Consider the following 23,019-nt stretch of genomic DNA (forward strand, 5'->3'; position numbering starts at 1 on the left):
TCAAAGCTACCCCTTTTTCCCAGTGGCTGCTCCCAGTACTGAGTCAAGTGGGTGGGAATTGGGTGGGTGGGGGCAGGATTTGGGGAGGAGAATGCTGGGAAAACACACCTGACTGTGAGGAGTCTTAGGAATGAAGTTCTGTTGTTTTCCAGGAAAAAATACATCGGAGGCCAGCAGGCCATGGCTTGCAGAAATTCTGCCTTCATGCATAACTGAGATCATTTTACAATTAGCAGAGCAAAATGCCTGCCTGGGCGTCTTTCCCTTTCAGCATTCCCAGGTCACAGCTCACCTAGCTTCCTCCTGATTTCTCACTATTTCTCTGATCCATGTTGAGACCCATGATGACAAGTATAGTAAAATTGTTATATGTGATTATAATCATTAATGATTATTATTATAACAAAAATCATTTATCGAGCTCTTCCTATGCAGCTGACACCAACCCAAGAGCCTGCCTTGTCTTCCTGGTCTCATTTAAGCCTCTTGACTTCAAGAAATGCGTTCTTGGGACTTCCCTGGTGGTCCAGGGGCTAAGACTCCATGGTCCCAATGAAGGGGCCGTGGGTTCAATCCCTGGTTGAGAAGGGACTAGAGATGCAACTAAAGATCCTTCATGCCACAACTAAGACCCAGAGCAGCCAAATAAATATTATGGGGAAAAAAAAAAAAGAAATGCATTCTCTTATGTCTCCATTCCCCAGATGGAAAGACTGAGGTTCAATGACGTGTCCCAGGGTGACAGTGGTTGAGTAGGTGATGTCTTTGGTCTGCACCCTGTGTTCTAAAGTCCCTGCAGGACTCCCCGCAGGACACGGGCTTGAACTCCTCAGCCTCCACCCCCTGGCATGCCCGCTTCCATAGCTGTCCTTTAACTTGCAGGCTCAACACTGCATAGCCTTAACCCTCTTTCCTGCTTTCTCTGCCCCCACTCTCTGGCTGGGGCCCTGCTCCTGTCTCAGCCAAACTCTTTTCTCTTCACCCCTGCCTTCCTGTGACCTTCCTTTGCTCACCTTCTCTTTCCTGGAAGGGCCCTTCCTGCCCCTCCTTCACCCTCTGGGCCTCCACTTGTCAAAACCCACTTTTCCAGGTACATCTCAGATGTTGACTCCCCGCCGGAACACTGACCATACGTGACCTTTTTTGGTTTGAAACCATGGCTTCACCTCTGATTGCTCTGCCTGCAGTGGGGCTCCAAGGTTTCCTCCACAGCATCTGTCTTGATGCCCCTGGCCAGAACCCTGCCTGGCCACAGGCTCCAGGGAGCCAAGGCTGCATTTTTGATATCTTCTGTTTTTCTTAAAAAGGGTAACAATCTTGTTTCCTATGCCATGAACCACTCATGCTTGTTTGGATATCAAAATCATGTTATTTTCCAAAATCATTGGGTGAGATTGACATTTTAGAAAGATGTGCTTTCCCCCCCCCCCCCTAGTTTTTTGTTTTGCTTTGTTCTGGCCTTGCTCCCTGTGGGATCTTAGTTCTCCGACCAGGGGTTGGACCTTTACCCTCTGCATTGGAAAGCAAAGTCTCTAGGAAGACATGATTTTGCCTGGCTGGGAGCGCCTTCTCTCTCACTGCCCAGCCCCAGCAGAGGATACACACCCAAATTTCAGAAATTGTAACCAGAACATAAAGTCCATAACGAGTGAAAACTGCATCTTGTTCCCAATCCTTGAATTACCACCGTGTGTTGATTGTAGAAAGAACTTCACATTTGCTCGCATGAATTACATGTTAACATAAGCTCCTAAAAGTCTGAAAATAATTTCTTTCTCAGTAGATATGTTTCCGTTGTAATTGAAGCTACTTGATTAATTTGCTCAATGAAGCTATTTTTTAGAGCTGGCACTAGCCCACCAACACAGTTCATGTTCCCGAGTTCTAATTTGTGGCATCCTTAGGAGGTTCTGTTGTATTTCCATTCCAGAAATTCACATGTGCTGGAAACAGAGCCAGACCACATTTTAAAATCACTGCGTTTGAAGGTGGGAGGGAAGGAGCCCTCTCACTTTCCTATTTGTTACCTTCCCTGTGCCTCTTAGATTCTCAATCCCTGGTGCAAATCTGAGATGGTCTTGCTGCAGTCCAGCTAGCCCACTGTGGGCGCCAGGGCACCTGAGTCCAGTCACCTCTCCAGGTAGACATCCCACCTGCTTGGAGCATCTCCTTCAGCTCACCAGGAGGATGACGGGGCGGCCACCCTGGCTTCCCTCGCCATGTGACTCAGTGGCCGTGATTTTATCTCCATGCCTCCAAGCTTCCTCTCTGGAGCAAGGACACGGCTGGAACAAACCCACATGGTTGGCAAAGGAGGTAACTGCGTGTCACGGTCCAGGTTCCCTGGGAAGTGGGCTGAGTCAGGATCTGTGGCAGGATGTTTGCTGTGAGGTGTTCTTGCTGTGAACAACATCTTCAGAGGTGACAGGCCAGGACTGGGCAGGAAGAGGAGAAGGGACTGTGCTGAGAAGGACTCTGCTGACTCCATGCCAAGCCCTGGCCCTGGGATAGCCCTTCACAGTTGTCCCCACTGAGGTTTCTGTGTCCTCATATGCACAGTCATGGGTTGTGAGCTAGCCCCAGGAAGGGGTGTTTCTTTGCGTGGGATGGCTGTCATCGGTCGAAGCAGGGGCATGGGCCCTCTGCTGGGAGCTCCAGGCTGCTGCCAGCAGTGAGGGGTGAGGGCTCAGACCTGGGGTGGGATGGTGTTGGGGGGTCGGGGGATGGCTGTACTGAAGGTGCCCAGCCCCAGAGTCAACTGAGGCCATCAGGTTACTCAAGCACACTGCCCAAATTAATAAGGAACGAGGAACAGCCTGGTTATCCCAAGGGGGTGAACTTTTCAGGAATCAAAGTGGCCATTTCACCAACACCTTGGAGCTGAAGCATTTCAGGGAATGGGGAAAAGTTAAAATGTGAGAAAGATGCAAATTTGGGGGAGAGGAATGGTAATTTGTGGTAGGCAGGAACTCAAACCCCACTCTCACTATGTTGGGGTACTCAACACTGAGAGCCGTAGAGAGAGTCTCTCGACAGCCTGGCCCAAGCTTTCTTTCACAAAGAACAGGGCCCATCCCTGGAGGGAGCCCCCCGCACATCCTCAAGCAGAAAGAACATGTTCAGAAGGCAAACAAGGAAGGGAAAAACTCAGGACAAAAAAAAGCAAGAAAACAAACAGAGACATAAGATCTTCTTCTCTCTGACAAAGGAAGAGCTTGGTGTTCCAGGGGTAAAGCCAGAACAAGCCTGGAGTCCTGGGAGTGTGGGGCCAGCATTGCAGGAAGTCAGCCTGGTTAAGAACCACTATCCTCCCAGGACTCAGGAAAACTGTGGACCATCAATGGGTTTCCTTCTTCCTCAGCTTCCACAGACTGGACTGTTTACAGCCACCACTCACCACCTCTTCACTGCAGACCCTGGCTCCCCAGAAGCATCCCTTCCCCAGGAGGAACCACGAAAAGCACGTGGCAAACAAACAGAAACTCAGGAAAGTACCTTGAAGCTGTTTCCTTCCCCAGACCTGATTTAAGACAGCTTGGTTTATAAAACATTTCTATCAGCAAATCACCCACTGTGTGTGTAACAGATGTCCTATCAAAGAGACAAAAAATTAAAATGCGTGAGTTTCATAAAAAATACAGAAAACTAATATAAAGGGAATAAGGGCCACAGATTAGCCAGCTGCTGCTGTGAAGCATTTTCCATGGTCAGGCTGCGCATCCTTATTACGACCCTATCCTGGAGAGACTGAGAGCACAGGTCTCAGGAAGTGGCAGAGCCTGGATTCCAACCTGAGACTTCAGAGAGAATAAAAAGGCTCGACTCAGCCACACTGAACTTTTCTGTAGCCAGGTCCTTTACTGAATCTGAGATGCATATGCACTTTGGACCTTTAGATGAATCCTCTTTAAGGAGGACACGTCTACAGGGTGAAGTAAGTCAGAAGGAGAAAAACAAATATCGTATATTAACATGTATATGTGGAATGTAGAAATATGGTATAGATGATCTTATGTGCGAAGCAGAAATAGAGACATAGATGTAGAGAATAAACATATGGATACCGAGGGGGAAAGGACGGGGTGGGATGAGTTGAGAGACTGGGATTGATATACATACACTACTATATACACAATAGATAATGAATGAGAACCTTCTGTATAGTTCAGGGAACTCTACTCCATACTCCATGGTGATCTAACTGGGAAGAGAATCCAGAAAAGAGGGGATATGGATTTGTATGGCCGATTCACTTTGCTACCCAGCAAACACAGCAGTGTGAAGCAACTATACTCCAATGAAAAAAAGATAAAAATGAAGAGGTCGTGTCCACTTCCGTGTGCTATTTTCACGATGGCACTCACACATGTGTTCTCGCTGTGGATAGCAGCTCGGCTCGGCTCCCATCTGATCATAAATTCCTCCAACCTCCCAGCAGCTTCAATACTACTACACAAAGAGAAGCTCCAGAGGCACAATGAGAACAGAAGACCCTCCGATGAAATCCCAGTCTCTCCGTAATGGGGGGGGCAGCAGGAAGCCAGCCTAAGAAGCCAGGAGGACATGGGACCCAGAGGAAATTAAACCACCATCCACCTCACGGACCGCCACTTGTTCAGACTGAAGCTCCGCTGTGCCCTGAGCCCCAGCCAACCCCTTCCAGTTACCTTATGCCCCAGCTTAAAGAGAAACCAAGATGAAAGTGCCAGATTCGTTCTGCCCACATCAGTCGGCTGACATGGCAAACGCGAACACATGTCCCACACATGCAAAGACCAGCCTCTCATATCACGGCCTGGCTTGTATTTTGTGAGATACAATTACAGAAGGAGATTAGACCCAGCAGAGTCTTAGCTCAGCTGGAGGTGTTATTACGGAAAGTGAAATGGACAGCACCTCTATGCTGCCAGGTCACAGGGGAGGCAACCTCTCCCTGGATGGCCTGTCAAGAGGCAATATTCCCAATGCTGAGCATTTCCCAGTTGGATGGATATTAATTCATGTATCCACTTTGCCAACATCTCAATGCTAAGAAACCCTGTCAAAACTTGTTTTCTCAGCACATCCATTTGAAAGGCCTGTGTCCTGTTGCCGAGTTCTACATCTGGTATTGCCTTGGGTACAACTCTCTAAACCTTAAGCTTCTGGTTGTTGCTGAGAAATGCCGAATCATTTTGAAGGCATTCTAATTTTTATTGTTATTATTATGATTAATTTCCCTGTACCTTTAAGGTATTTTAAAATTACCTTAGAACATAACAGAAACAGTATCATTTTATTAAAATACATGAACACAAAAAAGTTTTTACAAGACACTTTAAAAAATGGATGTGATTCCTAAAATAGATATTTTAAGATCTTCTCAAGAGGTGCCCACGTAAGATCTTAAAAAATGAACTAGATCTAAAAGCCCCACCAGAATGTGTATTTGTCCTCTTGATCTTGTAGTGACTTAGACACAAATGTTATGGCTAAACTGGATCTTAAAAACATGTACCTTAAAGGTTGAGGACCTGGAGGCCCTGCAGCAACAGAGTTAACCTCAGATTTTCTTGGAACTTGTTTAAAAATGAAATGCAGTTCATATTATATGCACAAACTTAGAAAACAATCTAGATCAAATAAAGCAGTCCAAATCTTCACCCTTATTAGCAAGACAGGGCTAATTAAAAATGAAGAGAAGGAGTTTCCTTTTAATGACTTCAGAGACTTTGAAGAGGATAAGTGAAACATTTTTCTATTTCCTCCCCCCTTACCCTCTCTACGAATTGACACTTTAGTCATTATCACAACAAGCCAGCCATCTAGGGGGGCAAGAAGCTCTAAGATCTAAAATGCAACCCTGCAGCAGCCACTCAGAAAAAGTTTTCCCCTGACAATGTGCGTGGCCATTAAATAATGTGACAAATGGAAACAGTCATAAGAATACTAAGCTACACTGAGCCCTTAAGAAGATTCAGGCTTGGATGCTACCAGAACCTGGAGGGTTATTCCTGCCCTGCTACCTTACATGGCAAAAGGGCAGAGTTAACTAACCCTGTTAAAAAGGGCAGTTCATTTCCCACCTCCTTGGACAATGCAGTTTCTCCAGCTCCCCGTTGGGCAGTGCTTAAATTCGTTGCCACTTGTCTCCAAGTCCCTCTTCATCGGGCCAAGGGTTAAGTCAATCTCTGTCTCCATGATCCCTCCCCACCACAGTTCCCTGTAGAGATGGTTACGCTTAAACAGGAGGCTGCGATCACCTGTATGAGCACAGAGAGACAGGGTTCTTGCTTTTAAAGACAGCAAACCTGCAGAAGCCCAGCAAGTCTGAGAAGGCAGCCTTCCCCCTCTTCAGCCCGTTCTGAGAGGGGCCAAAGTGGCACAGTGCAAAAATGCACAGGAAAGACGTTTGCTCCATGGAGTTAAACACGTTTTCATGTGTCATGTTAAAAGTACCCGCGGAGGTAAGCGAGGCAGGTCAGTTGCCGGCCAGTCCTACATCCTGGAAAACAGTTGCAAAGCGGGAAGCATCGAATTACATCATCCCTTCCCTAAAGTGGAGATTTTCAACCCTTTAATGCACATTGGAATCACCTGGGCAGCTCTTAAAAACTCCAGTCTGCTCCCTGAAAAATTCAGCTAGAATCTCTATGAGTGGGACCCGGGTGTCAGAACATTCTAAGGCTCCTTTGGTGACCAAAGTGCAGCCTTGGGGAGAATCAGTGTCTTCAAGAAGACTTGCTTCGGCAGGGCTGGCTGAGGGGGCCTCTATCCAAGGCACAAATCTCAGCATTGATTTCAATGGCTGCACTTTTGGCTTATTGGGGCACTGGGGCACTGGGGACGAATGCTCAGCCCACTGTGGTGATGCGGGTCTTTTCCTGCATGCAATCTGCAGACCCTGTCTAATATTTTCCATACCAGGCAATGAGATCACAAACTCCAAAACACTAAATCAAAACCGGAGGCATTACGGGTCTTCAATAAAACTCCATCGCCCATACGCAAGGGGGAGGGGGAGAAAATTAAAACCATCACCGAGCTGCGGACATGTTATATATATGTATATATATATATATATATATATATACACACACACACATATATATATATGTATATATAGCAGGCATTGAGATATTGCAGCAATTACAGAGAAAAAGATATCAAGCAATAACTAGTTAAAAGTGATCAAGTAGCCTGGCAGTGAAAAGTAAGTTACAGGTTAAAATTTCATTTGTGCCCAAAAGAAAGTTCATCATAAAAGACTTGACTTCTGGCAAGAAAATGATGTAAATGGCACTGCAGGGAGAGATAACATAGGGATGTGCCTATGAAATGTGAAATGAACGCGAAGGAGACCCTACTTTGAGGAGAACATGCAATTCCAGAGGCCTTCAAGACTTCTAAGCATACACTAAACAAATCAATCCACAAGCCTGGAACAAAGCCTTTATTCCAAAACAGCAATATTTCCAAGTAGTATGCTGGGTTCAACAAGTAAAATCATTACCATAAATAATGAATGATAATTTTAAGCTTGCAAGAAACGGATAACAGAAAATGGGAGCAGGATGCCTGCTTCACTGTCTGTCTGAGAAGGTGGAAACCCTCTACCAGCAGGTTTCAGAGTTCTTTAGAGCAAACCTCCTAACTGCCCTGTTTCCAGCGCTTGAATTATGGTTTGTGTTTGTGTGTGTCTGTGTGTGTGTGTTTAAGATTGGAGAGGACTGATCTTTAATAAGAAATCAGACAAATACAGGTAAATCACAACTGAATGGGCATTTTTTTTTTTTTTTTTTTTTTAGTTCAAGAAAAAGGCTCTGCACGTCCTTTAATTTCTAGGTCCTCCATGCATTCTGCTGGTTTCATGTCCATGGAGGATCACAAATTTCCAAAGCATTCAAGGGGCAGCACACTTCAAGCTGGTTCCAATTAGGCTGGCCAGCATGGATGTCTCACACATGTCAATATTTGTAGCAGATCAAGTCTGATCCACAGGGGCGTCCACCAGGCAGTGAGAGACCCTCACCCACCCACTGCCACCTGTGCGAGTCATCCTGTGGCAGAGCGGCCATCACCCTCTCGGTCCCCTTTGAAAATGCCATCTCTGTCCTCTATCCCTGTGGCCACTCTTAGATCTCTCCTTCTCCAAGTGCCCAGACCCAGTACAGGAGATATGCCCCATGGACATTTTAAATTTCCCAAATATTTCCATTTTAATAGTGCTGTTTAGGCTCTTAGCACTGCCATATAAACATTTTTTGAGAGCTCACTGCAGAGGTGGAATTTTGTCCAGTGCCTGGAGAACTCCTTGGAGGCTTTTGGTTGCTGGAATGAAATGAAATAGATCTAAGATAATTTTATTTAAGTGGAAATTGAAACTTATTTGGCATGCCCATTGCCAGGGAAAGGAGGGAAATCCTGGATTTTGCATACAAGAATCGCAGAGATGCTGCTCTTTCAGAAAGCTCAAAGAAACCATCTTTTCCCACGGGGCACCGGCTTCTTGTAGTTAGTTTTTATCACCCAAATGCAACATTTAAAATGTCTCTACTCCAAAAGAAATGTTATAAATGTAGAAGGCAGATCCTTGCATTTTAGGGTAGGAAGTACCTCAGATCTTCCTTCGCAAAGTTCAATTTCCCTCTATGTGTTTCTAATGAGGATTTCAGGGCAGGTCTTGTTTTTTTGACTTTTTTCCCTCCGCCTCTGAACGGAATCGGGGAACTGTTTTGTTATTCACCGGACAGTATTCATCGTATTCTTGTCTGTTCATTTCATTTGGGGAAAATGAAAAAGACATTTCTTTGCTCCTCTCCCCTTGCATTTCCAAGGACACCCCCGCCGTCAGCCCCCAGGGATATGGCACTTCTTTCCATCACTGCCAGCTCGACCCAGTTCCAAGCTGGCGACTGAACCAACTTCAGGCCAGCGCGGTCACTAGCAGGCCCAATGGAAGCCGTCGATATTTCTTGTCCTTGTAGCTCTATTTTATTGCCAATTGGCACCATCTTCAACACCTTCCATGTGGGGTCTGGGGTGTGTGTGTGTGTTCCAGTGTGGAGTAGCAGGTGCAGGGAGAGACGCACCCGCCCCCGTTACCTGTGAGGCCGCACGGCTGCCGGCAAAGGGGCCAATTCAGCCGCGAGTCCTCCTCCCTCCTACCCGCCCCCAGGTCCCTAACGCCGCGGTCACTCTGTGTGGGGTTCCGTTGATTTATCTCACAGTCCCTTATCCAGCGAGCTAGTGCGCTGTGAGCGCGTTCCCTGGGGTTTGCAGTTCCCTGACCTGGCTTCGCTCTTCCTCCCTGACGTCTCGGTGCAGCTGACCACATCTTGCTCCTTCCTGTTTTTAAGTGTGGTGCGCGGGATCGCCTTTGCAAAACCGTGTCTGTGCCGAGGTGGGGCACACTATAACCTGGTGCATAAAGCACGTGTGTCGCTTGCCTTGTCTTTTTTTTTTTTTTTAAGCAAATTTAAAAAGAAAGCGAAAAGAGTCGGTTTGTTGACTTTGCTTTCCAAACCACGCGACTCCCGGCACAGTGTTCTTAAAATCCCAGCAAAAGCGCGAGGCGTGCCTGGAGCCCAGACTCTCCCGGAGCGCTCTCGAGTTCGCAGGCCTGGGGCGCGCGCGCCGGAGGGAGGCCCTGGGATCCGTTCTTCGCTCCCTCGGAGCGGGCGCTGGTCCGGCGGCTCAGCCGGGCGGCGGCCGGGTACTGGCGTCCGCTGTTAGTCCGCGGGCTCGGCCCGGGGTCCTCCGGGGATGCCGCCTCTATCTTCTACGCTCTGTTCCGTCGCGGTCGCCTAACCGAAGGGCGCCCGGTCGCTCCTTCAGCCTCGCGGGAGCCGAGCGGGACTTCCTTCTTCAGGTTTAGGTTTTCCCTGAAGCTTTTGCGATGCACGGGCCCCGGGAAACACCCGGTTCTATTGTGACTGGCACATTTCGTTGGCACACCCCAATAGCTCTCCGAAACAGCCCCACGAAAATATCAAAGCGGCTCAGGAGACATGAAACGGGGTGATTGTGGCTCCAAGGACGACCTTGGCACCGAACCTCTGACTCTCGCAGCCTTACCTTTCATGTTCTGGGCTCAGGCGGCAAAGCGCAGGGGTACTCACCCGCCGCCCTTCCTGCCTCCTGGGAAGACCGGCAGCCTCCTGTTTGCTTCAATCTTTTGGCACGCGGCTGCCTCTCCTTCTTCTGGCCCAAGAAACCCGAGTCAGTCCCCAAGGCCACTCGGCGATCCTCGAAGCCGTACTCCGCCAGGAGGGCGTCCGCGCCCGGAAGGGCGCGTCGGCTCCCTGGTCCCAGCGGGCGCCCGGTGCTCGGCGGCGGCCCCGCGGCCCCGGAGCCTAGCCTCTCTTGACTTTGTTCCACTCGGCATCCCGGGCTCTCGAAACAACAGAGCCAAGCCCAGCCCAGCGGCGACGTGGGAATCCGCACAAGCCTTGTTATTTTCTACCTCTGCGCTCTCAGCGCCGACCACGTCGCCGCCGCCTGCCACCGAGGAGACCAGGCTGCATCCCGAGAGATGGGAAGAGTCTTTTCCTTTCCTTCCGTGAGCCCACCTTGGGGCCCCCTCGCCCCAGTCCCGGCTGCCGCGGCGGGAGCCGGTGGAGCAGTGCTGCCTGCCGTCAGGGGGCGACAAACTGTAAGCTTTTCGGCGGTGGGCCGGGAGCGGGCCGTGGGGAGCGCTGTGAGGTCCCCAGCAGGCGGCCGGCGGCTGGAGGGGTGGGGGTGCAAGAGATGTGGAATGTGAAGTGAGGGTCCGGGTGGGAGGCTCCGACACTCCATAGAGCCCCCGGGCTCAATCCTCCTGGCGTCTCCTCGAGCCCCAAAGGTCTTCTCCAACGGGAGTGGGGACAAGATGCCCTCCCGGGTTCGCGGTCTACTGGCACAGGAGTGGAGGTTGATGCTCCCTTGATGGGACGATTGGGGAGAACCGGCTCTCACTTGGGTACCCAGCTTTATTTGTTCTCTGAGTGCGCCTGCCGCGGGCAGGGGTTAGAAATGGCTTTAGCTGCTTCACCTTGTCTTGAGGGCGCACCGGGTGATGGGTGCTGCGTTTCCTGGGTTTAGGGATAAAACGATTTCGGTCTTCCGCGGCGCCCGTCTTGAAATTCAGGCAACAAAAGTCTAGATCAGGGGGCTAACAGGTTCCAAAACCACTTGCAGATATCTGAGCGGGGCTGTCCCACTGCTGGTGGCTTCGGAGGGCCCCAGGTCTCTTGCGTGCTCAGTCCTCTTCGCTCGATGCCTTTTCAGAGCTCCTGGCTTCGGTTACCCACCTTCAACCAAATCACCTTTTCTCCTCCGAACTCGACCCTGTACGGTCGTGGAGGGGCCTGATCTTCTAAAATAGTCCCACCCCACCTCTCACCAGTGTACTCTGACGCTCCTCTGCCCGGTCCGGTGTCCTCCCTGAAGTACCGGAACCCAAGGCTGCACTACGATTTCTGTGCTCCGGGAAGGAAGAGTCCTCACCTCTTCTGAACCTAGCTTTTCTTTTTCCAAAGACGGTTCTTGAAATCACCTGCCGGGGCCTGCGCACTGCTTTCTCAGAGCCAGGATGAATTCAACCCCTCCTAACTGACATATTCAGACAGTTGGGTTAGGAGCCAGCAGGCTTTCTGGTCTCCCAGGGACTCAGTCTTTGCTGCTCCCCAGGATGCGCTGATCAGGTCTGTCTGCGCCTCCAGTAGCACCACTGCAGCTGTGTGCAGCTTTCCACCAGCTCCCAAGCACTGGACTCTTGGGACCAAGGGGGTGGGAGACTCTTTTCTCCTCCTCAGGAGAGCTGGTAGTCCATGGGAATCCCTGGGAACCGGAACTTTTCCTAGGCTCCCTCCAACCCCCCTCCCCCTCTTCAGCTCAGTGCCCTTGAACTTGCAGGGCCCCAAGCTCAGAACTCCCAGGACTGGTCTTTTCCTCCACCTCCTCTCTCCTGGTCCCCACCTCTAGGCTCCCTTTGGGACTGCCACAGTTAGCGACACAGGCTGGAAAATCTACGATTTAGGATAGAGAAAGAAAGGAGATGACCGTTAATGCTAAGGACAGAATTCAGGGCTGCACAAACCCCACTTACCTGACAGGGAAAGGACCACTCAGTGGTTTAACAAAGACCCCCTGGAAGCTGCAGATGCAGAGTGAACGGTGAGGCCAGGCCGCCTCAGCATGGAAAGATGCTGGATTCTGGCTGGGAAGAAAGGAAGCGGCCTAGAATGGGAGCTATGCCTGTGTTCTCTAGTGGGCCACCAGGCTGCCCCTGGGGTCTCCACAGCACCAGGACCTTGTTCTGGAGGCCGTAGGTCAGAATTCAAGTGGGTGGGCCAGTCCGCAGGGAGACAGAGTCTAGAATGCGTGTCTCTCACGTCACTGAAATCACACTACCCACAAGGAGTGGGTAACTGTCAAACATGGTAAAGATTTTCTGAGAGCGAGATTGAGGTGTTAGCCAGAAATGGGACACTCTAGAGTCACTCCATCCCAAATGCCTCAGGTCCGCTGACCAGGCGCCCTGCACTAGCCTGCTGCTTTTACTGGGGCGCCCTCGTGACCCGGGCTGGGGCACTAGCGGCTGCCCAGGGAAAGGGAAACGAGGGGTAGCCCCACACTGAGCACCCTGCCACCATCAACTTTAATCCCCGGCTACCTTAGTAGTAATGGCTGGGGAGGTTAGTAACACAACTAAAACCAAGACTAGTACTACTGCTAATAAATACTCATCAATTTGAAATGACTAGCCCATCCCATCATTCTCAAAACTCTAGTGGTAAGGGGCTTCCAGGGAACTGGAACAAGTGGAAGGACTCAGGCCTGGCGGGGGTTAGGACTGCGTGTGTGTGTGTGTGCGTGTGTGTGTGTGTGTGTGTGTGTGTGTGTGTGTGTAGGGGGATGGGTTCCAAGGGAGGGCCGAGTGGGGAGGACGGAAGGAGGGGTAGAGTTTCAGGGCGGGGAAGGGGGCGCCGGGGCGCAGTGACGGGAACCAATGAGCTGCCAACTCGCGAGTCTCCGGCGTGACTGCCGAGATTGACGTGGAGGACACGTCAAATTGATCCCCGCACTCCGCAGCCTCCCGGTCAGACGAATTTCTCCTAATCGGATGAAGTTCACCCTAGGCCTGGGGTCGCGGGCGTGGAGAGTGTCCTGGGAGCGGGCGGCGGCGGCGGCGGGCCCGGGGGCGGGCGGCGGCGCGCTCGGCGGCGGCGCACGACGCTCTTCCAGTCCGCGGCCCGGCCGCCGCGGCTCTCGGCTCGCGCGCGCCCTCCCTCTATGCCTCTCCCGCGGCGGCGGCGCCCCAGCTCTCCCGGACCGCGCCGGGCCCAGCCCCGGCCGCCTCGGCGCCAGGCAGCCGGCTGGCCCGCGCGCCATGGGTAAGGGGCGGGCGGACGAGGCGGGGGCGCGGGGGCGGCGGTGTCCCGGCGCCTCCCTTCCCTCGTGTCCGAGGTTTCCCGGGGAGACCTGGTCCGGGATCCCGGACCGGCCGCGTTCTCCACACGCCCCCAGTCCCGGGAGTGGAGGGGGCGCTCGGCTAGTATCGGGAGGGGATGTTTCAAGTAGACGCGCCAGAGATCGCAAAAGGGCGTGGAGGGCTGGAGCGCACGGCGTTCCCCTCCGCTGCCCCTGCGCGCATGCCGACTCCCGGGACCGGACGGGATCCGCTCGCCGGGATTCTGAGGAGCCGCCGGTCACCGTCGGAGGCGCCCCGGGTGCGGCCCCTGTCCCCGCGCGGCCACTCTCGGCTCACCCGCCGGTGTTCTCTCCTCTCCCCTCACTCTGGCCGGGTGCGTCCGCAGAGCAGACCTACGGCGAGGTGAACCAGCTGGGCGGTGTGTTCGTCAACGGCCGGCCACTGCCCAACGCCATCCGCCTGCGCATCGTGGAGCTGGCGCAGCTGGGCATCCGACCCTGTGACATCAGCCGGCAGCTTCGTGTGTCCCACGGCTGCGTGAGCAAGATCCTGGCGCGCTACAACGAGACGGGCTCCATCCTGCCCGGCGCTATCGGGGGCAGCAAACCCCGCGTCACCACCCCCAACGTGGTCAAGCATATCCGGGACTACAAGCAGGGCGACCCCGGCATCTTCGCCTGGGAGATCCGCGACCGGCTGCTGGCCGACGGCGTCTGCGACAAGTACAACGTGCCCTCGGTGAGCTCCATCAGCCGTATTCTGCGCAATAAGATTGGTAGCCTGGCGCAGCCCGGGCCCTACGAGGCGAGCAAGCAGCCGCCGCCGCAGCCGGCGCTCCCCTACAACCACATCTACCAGTACCCCTACCCCAGCCCCGTGTCGTCCACGGGCGCCAAGATGGGCAGCCACCACGGGGTCCCGGGCACAGCCAGCCACGTCAGCATCCCCCGTTCATGGCCCTCGGCTCATTCGGTCAGCAACATCTTGGGCATCCGGACGTTTATGGAGCAAACAGGTCAGTGGCGCCGGCCTTCGGTAGCTTTCATGGAAGGGGCGGAATGGAGTGAGGGGGGCAGGAGTGTGGGTGAGGGGGTCACTCTCGCCGGGCCTCCTCCAACCGCTTTTGGCTCAGGGGAGGGCTCCGGGCTGGCCAGGGAGGCTGAGGGTCCTGGGGCCTTCTGTGGGAGTCCTCGGACATCTTGAACTTTTTATGACAAATATGGAAAATATTTTCCCAAATGGAAGAGCAATCGCCGACCACAAATTCAGAGCCCTGAAATTGCGCTTTTTCATTCTTGCAAAAAGTATGCAAACCCCTATCGCCAGATCTAAGCCAAACAAACCGCAAAGTCAATTCTGTGACCTTTTCTTTAAGACTAGTTTCTTCCTGAAAGGGCTCTGTCCCTCCCAGGCCCAAAGACTCTTTGAGTAAAGGGTGAAAGGGCCACCTGGCCCAGTGACTTGAGTCTCCAGTAGGCCCCACAGCCTTGCAGGTTCTGAGACTGAGTCCTCGGGTCACAGGCGCCTACAGGCTGTGGCCATCCTTAGGGTGGAAGCGCCAATGGATTTGCCCTCGACCTACAACGAGACTCTAAGTAATCTGTCAGCAATCTGTCGGGGTGTGGAGGGAGGAGACCAGGAGAGGAGATGGGTTAGGGGAAGCTTTCATGGGGGCTCGGGAGAGTGGGTGGGGGCCAGAACTGGGCCCTGAGTTTCTTTGCACTGTCCCCTGCCCCTAGCAGAATGGTGTGTTCCTAGGTGAGCAGACTCAGCAGGAGGGTAAGAGGCAAAATTCACTGTAGCCTGAGAGAGAGGAGGGGCGTCCTGGATGAAAACTGAAGGCTTAGCTCCAGCGGCCTTGGGCCACATCTCCAGGCCTGTGCACAGGCTTTGTTTCTCCTTGTGGCTCAAACTCAGCCTGGGCCTCAGGCTCAGGCCAAAGCTTTGTATGGAGCAGCCCACGGGCAACTGGCAGGGAGGTGAGCTGGCCAGGCCTGAGCTCAGTTCTGGAGCTTTCTCTCGGTTTCGTTTCTGCGCCAGGAGCAGACCTGTGCCCCGACGCTCTTGGGTGGCTGAGTTGACACTTATTTCGGGACACCCAGGATGTCTCTGCAGGGAGTTCTGCACAGAAACAGCTTCTAGCCTTCCAGACGCTTTTTGAGACATTGAGAAACCCCGTGTAATTTTCTTGAGCCTTCTGTGGATTTGAACTTGGACCTTTTGGGGCACCATCTCTGGACAGCGGAAAGGCTGCCTGGGCCGAGGTCGCCAGCTCTGGCTGCCAGCTGTCTACCTGCTGGAGATCCCTTGTTTCGCGGGAAGCGGGTTGAAGGCTGAGGGGAGGGAGGAGTAGGCCCATCCGCCCTCCTTCTGCGCCGCTGGGAGCAAAAGCGAAACCTGGGGCCTCGGAGCATCTGACCCTTGGGGGTTCAGAGGAGCCCTGGACTCGCCCTTGGATCCCAGGTGGTCACCTGAAGGCCCGAGTGCGCCTGTTCGGGCGGAGGGCTGCCCACGTGTCCTTCTAATTCGTCCTCTGTCCCCGCAGGGGCCCTGGCGGGGAGCGAAGGCGCCGCCTACTCCCCGAAGATGGAAGACTGGGCGGGAGTGAACCGCGCGGCCTTCCCCGCCAGTCCCGCTGTGAACGGGCTCGAGAAACCTGCCTTAGACACGGACATTAAATACACGCAGGTAACCGAGCGCGGGGAAGGAGCCGTCCTTCATCAGGGGAGCGGAGGAGTTGGGGGCTGGTTAGAGAGAAAGAAAACAGACCCCCCCCACCCAATCCGGGGTTGGGGGAAGCGAGCTGGGGAGACAGTCAGGGTCTGGCTGTTTGGCCCGGCATCTGCGGGCAAATTTCTCTCTTTCCTAGGAGCGCTGGCTTTCAAGGGGATTGACTTGCATTTTGGCCAAGATTTTTTGCTAAAAAAGCTGGGACGAGTTAACACAAAAGATTGAGGACTGACTCCCTTTCTCTAAATTCCGGATGATGACTACCTTGACCCCTTCACCTTTTATGAGCACTTTTAAAGAGTTGGCGTGGGCATCACTTTGCCGGAGTTCTTTCCAGGACAGTTAGAGGCCAGGCTTCGTGTGGGAGTCATGGCTGGGACAGCAGGGGGAATGAGGATCCCCCCGCGACCCCCCGTAACTGCCTGTGCTGGGGAAGCCTGAGGGGTCGCCTGCTGGTGACAGGCTGTCGCGCTCTCTCCCCGCAGTCGGCCTCCGGCCTTTCCGCGGTGGGCGGCTTCCTCCCGGCTTGCGCCTACCCGGCCTCCAGCCAGCACGGCGTGTACAGCTCGCCGGCCGGCGGCTACCTCGCTCCGGGCCCGCCGTGGCCGCCGGCGCAGGGTCCCCCCCTGTCGCCCCCCGGCGCCAGCGTCACCGTGCACGGCGGGGAGCTCGCGGCAGCCGTGACCTTCAAGCATCCCAACCGAGAAGGTGAGGGGTGCGGCCGGGCGGGCGGCGGGCAGGAGGGCGGGGAGCAGGAGCGCTAGGAAGTGTTCCTGGAAGAAAAGCGGGGAGACAGACGGAGACGGAGGGGGAGACAGACAGCGAGACCGACAGCGAGAGGCTGGAGTGGGTACTGGCCTAGATTCTTCGCTCGGTTTATGCTTTCAGTCTGTTAACTTCTAACTTCTTAGAGTAGATTAAACAGGTGTAAACTGTGTCCCTAGAAAGGCAGGAGGAGGTTGGGAGAGGAGCTAGGACTGTCTCCCCAACTTGTATGGAGGAAAAAAGGAACCCCTCTCTGGGTGTCATTTCTCTGTCCCTAGAAAGGTCTAGAAGGCACCCTCCAGGGGCAGCTTCCTGTGGCCTGCAGGGCTGTACTTTCTGTGGATCTGCCAGTGGCACCTGAGCCCCGCAGGTGGGTTGGACCTGCTCTGGGCCTCTTCCATGTCCTGCCCATGTTTTCCTCCAGGTCCGAGTTTTTTTTTTTTTTTTTTTTTTAATTTTTTCCCCCCAAGCAGGCCCTGGTCTCTCCTTAAACACATCCTTTGGGAAAGGAGACAGCATTTCAATTACAAGTCTCTAAGGCTAGACAGGCTAGACTCTGAACTCTGTGGTGGTTTTGGGGATCCATTTTTCTGCAGGAAATGTGGCTGGGGGTTTCTACCTCTTTTGCTGCTGCCATCTCGCCCTCCCCCTCCTCCATAAATCTGCTCTCTGATAAGCCAACTAACAGATTTGAGGTATTTGACAGTCAACAGTGTGAGGGGCCTCTTCTTACACTGATCTTTGGGTTCTAGTTTTTCCTACAACTTGGGAAAAACACACCTGCCCTTGAGTCTGCATTTTCCTCACCCTGAAAAGAATGACAGGATTTGCCAATTTTGAAGCTGCCTCTTCCAGGTTCTGGGCACCAGAAAATTGCAACTTCGGCTCCTCTAGAGAAAGGAAGCAGTCATCCCCAGGAGGGGGTGTGCCAGCCTCCCTGTAGAGGAGGCTGAAGACAAACCTGGGGGCAGCATGGGCCACAGGGATGTTCCAGATGACCGAAGGGACCTTTAGCAGCTGACTTGCCTCATACTCACCCAGGCAGAAGTGGGGACAGGTGGCATCCATAGGTAGAGGACAGGCGTGTCTGGTGACACCCAGGCAAAAAGTTTTATTTCCAAGTAGTTTCATAGTTTCATTGAGACATAATAGCACAATCCATGAAAGAGAAGGGGCAGAGACTAGATGTCACTGTTAACAGTCACGCAGAGGAACAAAAGTTTTTTAAAAAATATTTTCACCTTTCTTGGAGCACAAAAATTCTGGGATATCAATTTACAGATATTGAGAATGAGAACTCCTTTAAGTTTTGAATTTAATTTAAATAATTTAAATTCCATCTGTTCATTTACAGGAAGATCCAAGTAAAGGGAATTTTAAAAGTCCAGACTCAGAACTCCTCCAAGCTTTCCCTTTAAGGACAGATGAAGGGTCTCAGGGGAATGTTTTGCTCAGAGCCTTGTCCTTGGACTCCAGTCCACTGTTTTCTTGACACCTGAGGTTCTCTGCTGAATTAGAAATCAAAATTGCCTTTGCTCAGTCGTGTCAGACTCTTTGAGACCCCATGGACTGTAGCCTACCAGGCTCCTGTGTCCATGGGATTTTCCAGGCAATAGTACTGGAGTGGATTGCCATTTCCTTCTCCAAATTACATTAATTACATTAATGAGATTAAACATTTAAGTAAGTTCATTTGATTTAGAAAAGTGTAGCCAAAAATTTAAATGATCTCCTCTGGAGTGACCCCAAGGAGCAGGAAGACTTAGAAAAAGGATTCACTAACTTCAGAACAATGAGGTCCTTTTCTAACAGAGCCTCTCTGTCGCAGAGCATGTCAAGCACTACATTAGAAACAAGTTATGAAATGTAGGTAATAGTCCAGAGGGGAAGCTGCTAAATCCAGTTAATTTGAAGTGGAAGGGGGAACTCATTGATGTTGATTTTCTTTAGAAGATACCTTCCTTTCAGAAATACAGCGCCGGGACTTTCCTGGTTAAGATGCCACACTTCCACTGCAGGAGGCATGGGTTCAATCCCTGCTTGGAGAATTGAAACATGAAGGATCCCACATGGAGCAGCCAGAAAAACAAAAACAAACACAAACAAAAAACCCAGAGCCATTGACCCTGGCATTCCTGTCCCTGTAACCATTATTTTTACTTCCTATCATGGAGCATCCCAGCCATTTTCCAAATCTGCAGCAATAATCAGCTACATTCGTTATTAAATTAATAACAATTTCCTGATCCTGACAGTTCTTTAAAGATCCAGGTAAAGGGTCATCGAATAAATCAGGTCCATCATTAAGAATGATTTCTTTAGCTGACATACAAGTGTTTGCGTTTGAACAGGAACATATAATGAGAATTACATACCGACTTGGGTTATGGATTTTTATTCTTCTCATTGGCAGAAAAAAACGGACCTTGAAAAATTGCCCCCCATCCTCCAAGTGGCCTTTTAAAAATTACAAAGTAATGCAAATCACTGCCTTTAATTTTCTAATCATAGCTTACAAAATTAGCTTCAAAGAAATCTATCCCAGAAAACAGTTTACTACCATTCATTGTTCAGTTCATAAGAACAGTAGGAATAACATTTATTGAACTTCTTCAGTAAGAAAGCAGTTTTTTAGCTGAAAGTCATGAATGCTCAGTAAAAAACAAATACATTTGATCATCTAGTCCATACATGGACAATATACACATAATAATATATATTATATTTTATATATGTATATACATATATTTCAGTATGTCCTTCAAATCAGGTACAGGTGAACATTAGCTATTATGCTAAGATAAGATTACTCAGATGTCAAATTATGGATTGCAATTGATTAACTTTATCTTGGTAAAGGGTTGGGGGTCTAGGTTCCCTATTATTTAGGTAAGAATGTGTGATTAACATTTCTCATTGGTGAAAGGGAACGTTAATTCTTGAGGGCTGTGAGCATAGGAAAGTTCCACTTCATCTCATGTGAATGGGCGACGACATTCTGTGTAGGAACCTCCACCTTATCCAGACAAGACCGTCTCCTTCCCTCTCCAGACAGGTGACAGACCCCACTAGACAAATGGTATTTACAGGGTTTGCAGAAACTCAGTTTCCCGGCTCTGAGGTCCTTCCCAGCCAGTTTTTGGAAAGACTAAAGATTTGGAAATCACATTTATAAGATACTGCATAGGCTCAAAGAAAATGTGTCTTTTGTATTTGTTAGAGACAATTCGACGCTTGTCCCAGTCATCTCTGCTCCGGATTAGTTCTTGAAGGATCCTAAAAGCTAACTTTGCCAGGAATATTAGGGCGCAGACATCGGCCTGAGAGCCTGCCACCGCCGCCAACCGGCGTCTCCTTTGATGCAGCAGACCTGGGAGACCCTTTTCCAGAATCCCCTTGACATCTCCTCCTCCCCGCCCCGCCCCAGGGTCCCGGTAGCCTTGGAATCGAAGTCCCAATATTTTTTAAAAAAGCTTGTCTCCATCCTGCCCGTTATGATTAAATGAGCTTGCAGCGCGCCTAACGCCGGCCCGAGCTTGCGAAGCCAGCACGCCGTACGCGCTCTTGGCGCCCGGGGTCCAGGAGGTGGGGACGGAGGGGAGGAGAGGTCTTATGGGGAGGGACTGGTCGGGGAAGAGCTAAAAACACCTCAGCAGGATCGACCCCCGTAGAGTGGAGTGCAATCTGTCTCTGGCCTCCCGGGTGTTTGTTTTTCACGAGTTCATTTTTTTTCGCTTGTCTCTCAGGCAACCGGCCCTTGGCTGAGAAACCTACTCCGGAGATGTTTTCTAAACCGGCCCTCACCTCCAAGTGTGTGTAGTGAGTGGAATGAAAAAGTCTGAAAACTCAGTCGGCTGAGCGGCCGCAACTGTGTTTAGGAAAGAGAGCTGAGAGGCAGGGGGAAGCAAGGGTTCTGTCCTGGAAAGATCTTCAGGTCCTTTCGCCACCTCAGAGCAAAGCGGTGCGCGAACGCGCCCCTCGCGCAGAAGTATGGGCCCGGCTCCGCGCGCTAAAGGCGCAGTGCGCCTGCCGCCGGGCGACGGCTGCTGCGGGCGTAAATAATGGGGAGTTCCCCTTCACCCCAAAATGAGGCGCCCCCAGGTCCCCCCTTTAAAGGAAGACATGGGGGGGGGGAGTGGAAAAGAAAGTTGAGAATAGGCGTCTTTAGGTGTAAACAATCCTGTGCCTCCTTGTGCAGAAGCCGAGCGGCCGGGCGTCGGGAAAAGGAAAAACAGGGGTTGCACAATAGTGGCGTCACTCTTCTGGCTTCCAGTAGCAAAACTTGGGTCCCTGCCCAAAACCCTAAGCAACAGAGCAACGAGCAAAATGCCGCCTGATCCGGCAAGACCACAGTCACTGACTCCGGAGGCCCCACGGCCCAGGACGCGGTGTGCCTACCGTGGCGAGCGCAGCTGGGTCCCCGGGCCGCGAGGGTAGAACGAGGTCTGCCGCCCGCCTCATGCGCAACCACCGCCCACGTCGGTCCAGGCCGCCCGGGACCTCCTCGAGGGGCGTTTTGGTGACCCGCCCCGACTCGCTTCCCCCGGCCCATCGCGAGCTCTGCACTGTTTGGAGGATAGTGACCTGGCCGCGGGCAGCCCCTCCAGCCGGTGTGACGGCTGGGGTCTGGGATGGGTTGGGGGGCGGGGAATGTTGGGAGGCGGCGTGCGAGCATCTCAACTCCCCGCTCCCTCCCCGCGACGTGTGGGATCCGAGAGCCGCCTCGCCGGGGCCGTCCCGCTCGGCAGCGTTTCCTTGCGCCCCGGGCCCACTTTTCCTGAGCAGCGCGGGGACCAGGCCATTTCGCGGAGGGCAGGGGGTCTGCGTTATGGAGCATCTGCCGGAGTGCCCTGAGCGGAGAGCCGCGGCCCGGGCTGGGCGGGCGAGGGGCTCCCGCGGGTGGCCGTCGAGGGCACAGGGGATGCTCAGTCTCGTTGCCTCCTTGCAGTGCCCGGCTGTGGAGCGCGCGCCGCTCCTTCCCCCCGAGACCCCGCGCTACCCACCGCGTAGCTGGGCACGCGGTCCGCGGGTCTCCTGCTCCGCGCCGCGCCCGACAGTGACCCCACGCCCTGTGCTTCCTCCCGCAGTGGCCGACCGGAAGCCGCCCAGCCCCGGCGGCAAGGCCCCAGACGGCCTCGGGAGCTTACACGGACTACCCATCCCGGCCTCGACCTCCTAGGGCTGCGCCTCCGCGAGCCGAGCCCGAGCTCGAGCCCGGAGGCAGCGGCGGAGCGCGCACCCGAGGATTCGCCGCCGCCGAGGTGCCCATCAGCCTGGCCTCGCTCTGCCCCGCGCTCGGAGGCCGCGCGTCCTCCATTCTCCCGGGGTTTCGGCTTCTCTGAACTTAGGCTTCGGAGTGTTACATCCTCGTCTCGACCTTTCGACCGACGTGGCCTCCCTCGCCCGCCGGCCTCCAGCGTCTTTTCGACTTCGTCCCAGGCCTATCGGCACCCTGCCTCCCTCCCCCCTCGTGCCTGCTCTCCCGCGCCTCCTTTCTCCCTCCCTTTTCAATTCTTCCTATCGACCCTCCTTTCTTCCCTCACCTTCGCCCTCTTTATGTTCCTCTCTCTCGTCTCCTTTTCTCCCTGCGTCTTCCCCGTCTACGTGGTCCCTTTTTCCTGTGTCCGGCCCCATCGGCCACCTCGTCTCCTGGGCCTTTAGTCACTACTCCGCCTCTCTTCGTTGGCCCTGCTCCCCCCAGCCCTATCACCTTGCCAAGAGCTCCCCTCCCCCCCCCCCCAACCACCCGCTGGACAGGTGAATAGGGCAGATCCTTTGGTCTTTAGCCCCCACCTCTCAGGGGCCCCCATGCCTACTCGAGGCGGGGGCTCGAACCTGGGAATTGGAGAAGCTGCAGCATTTATTTCACATTTTATCACAATGAACCCAAAACAAAGCCTCGGTGAACTGTCCCTTCTCCTCCCTCCCCCAAGGACATTATCTGGAAGTATTCTTGTCTGGATATCTTCTCAGTGCCTAAGGACTGGGTTTCTCTTTGCTTCCTCTGAGGTGATGTCACCCCAAATAAGGTTGAGGGCAGGGGGGCACCTGCGGCCACTGGTGTTTTCTGTGGTTAGAAAACCATTCCTACCCTGGAAGTGTCCCCTCCCACTCCTCCACACCCAACAGGA

The 23,019-nt window shown here is 53.0% G+C and overlaps 1 protein-coding gene across 1 annotated transcript; it reads left to right on the forward strand.

Annotated features, from left to right (window-relative positions):
* The first annotated feature begins 13,072 nt into the window (after positions 1 to 13,072).
* On the forward strand, positions 13,073 to 22,215 carry PAX1 (paired box 1). The gene is made up of 5 exons (XM_070801061.1): positions 13,073 to 13,355; positions 13,779 to 14,408; positions 15,939 to 16,081; positions 16,609 to 16,831; positions 21,976 to 22,215. The coding sequence occupies exons 1-5, from the start codon at positions 13,085 to 13,087 to the stop codon at positions 22,065 to 22,067; spliced, it is 1,359 nt and encodes a 452-aa protein (XP_070657162.1). The 5' UTR covers positions 13,073 to 13,084; the 3' UTR covers positions 22,068 to 22,215.
* The last annotated feature ends 804 nt before the right edge of the window (positions 22,216 to 23,019 follow it).

Source organism: Bos indicus, chromosome 13 (genome assembly GCF_029378745.1).
Source record: "Bos indicus isolate NIAB-ARS_2022 breed Sahiwal x Tharparkar chromosome 13, NIAB-ARS_B.indTharparkar_mat_pri_1.0, whole genome shotgun sequence".
Lineage (NCBI taxonomy): Eukaryota > Metazoa > Chordata > Mammalia > Artiodactyla > Bovidae > Bos > Bos indicus.

Excerpts from the sequence above, each read along its gene's own strand:
- PAX1 (XM_070801061.1), top strand. The coding sequence starts at position 13,085 with ATGAAGTTCACCCTAGGCCTGGGGTCGCGGGCGTGGAGAGTGTCCTGG. Across the intron at positions 13,356-13,778 it reads GGCTGGCCCGCGCGCCATGG|AGCAGACCTACGGCGAGGTG; the intron begins GTAAGGGGCGGG and ends GTGCGTCCGCAG. Across the intron at positions 14,409-15,938 it reads GACGTTTATGGAGCAAACAG|GGGCCCTGGCGGGGAGCGAA; the intron begins GTCAGTGGCGCC and ends CTGTCCCCGCAG.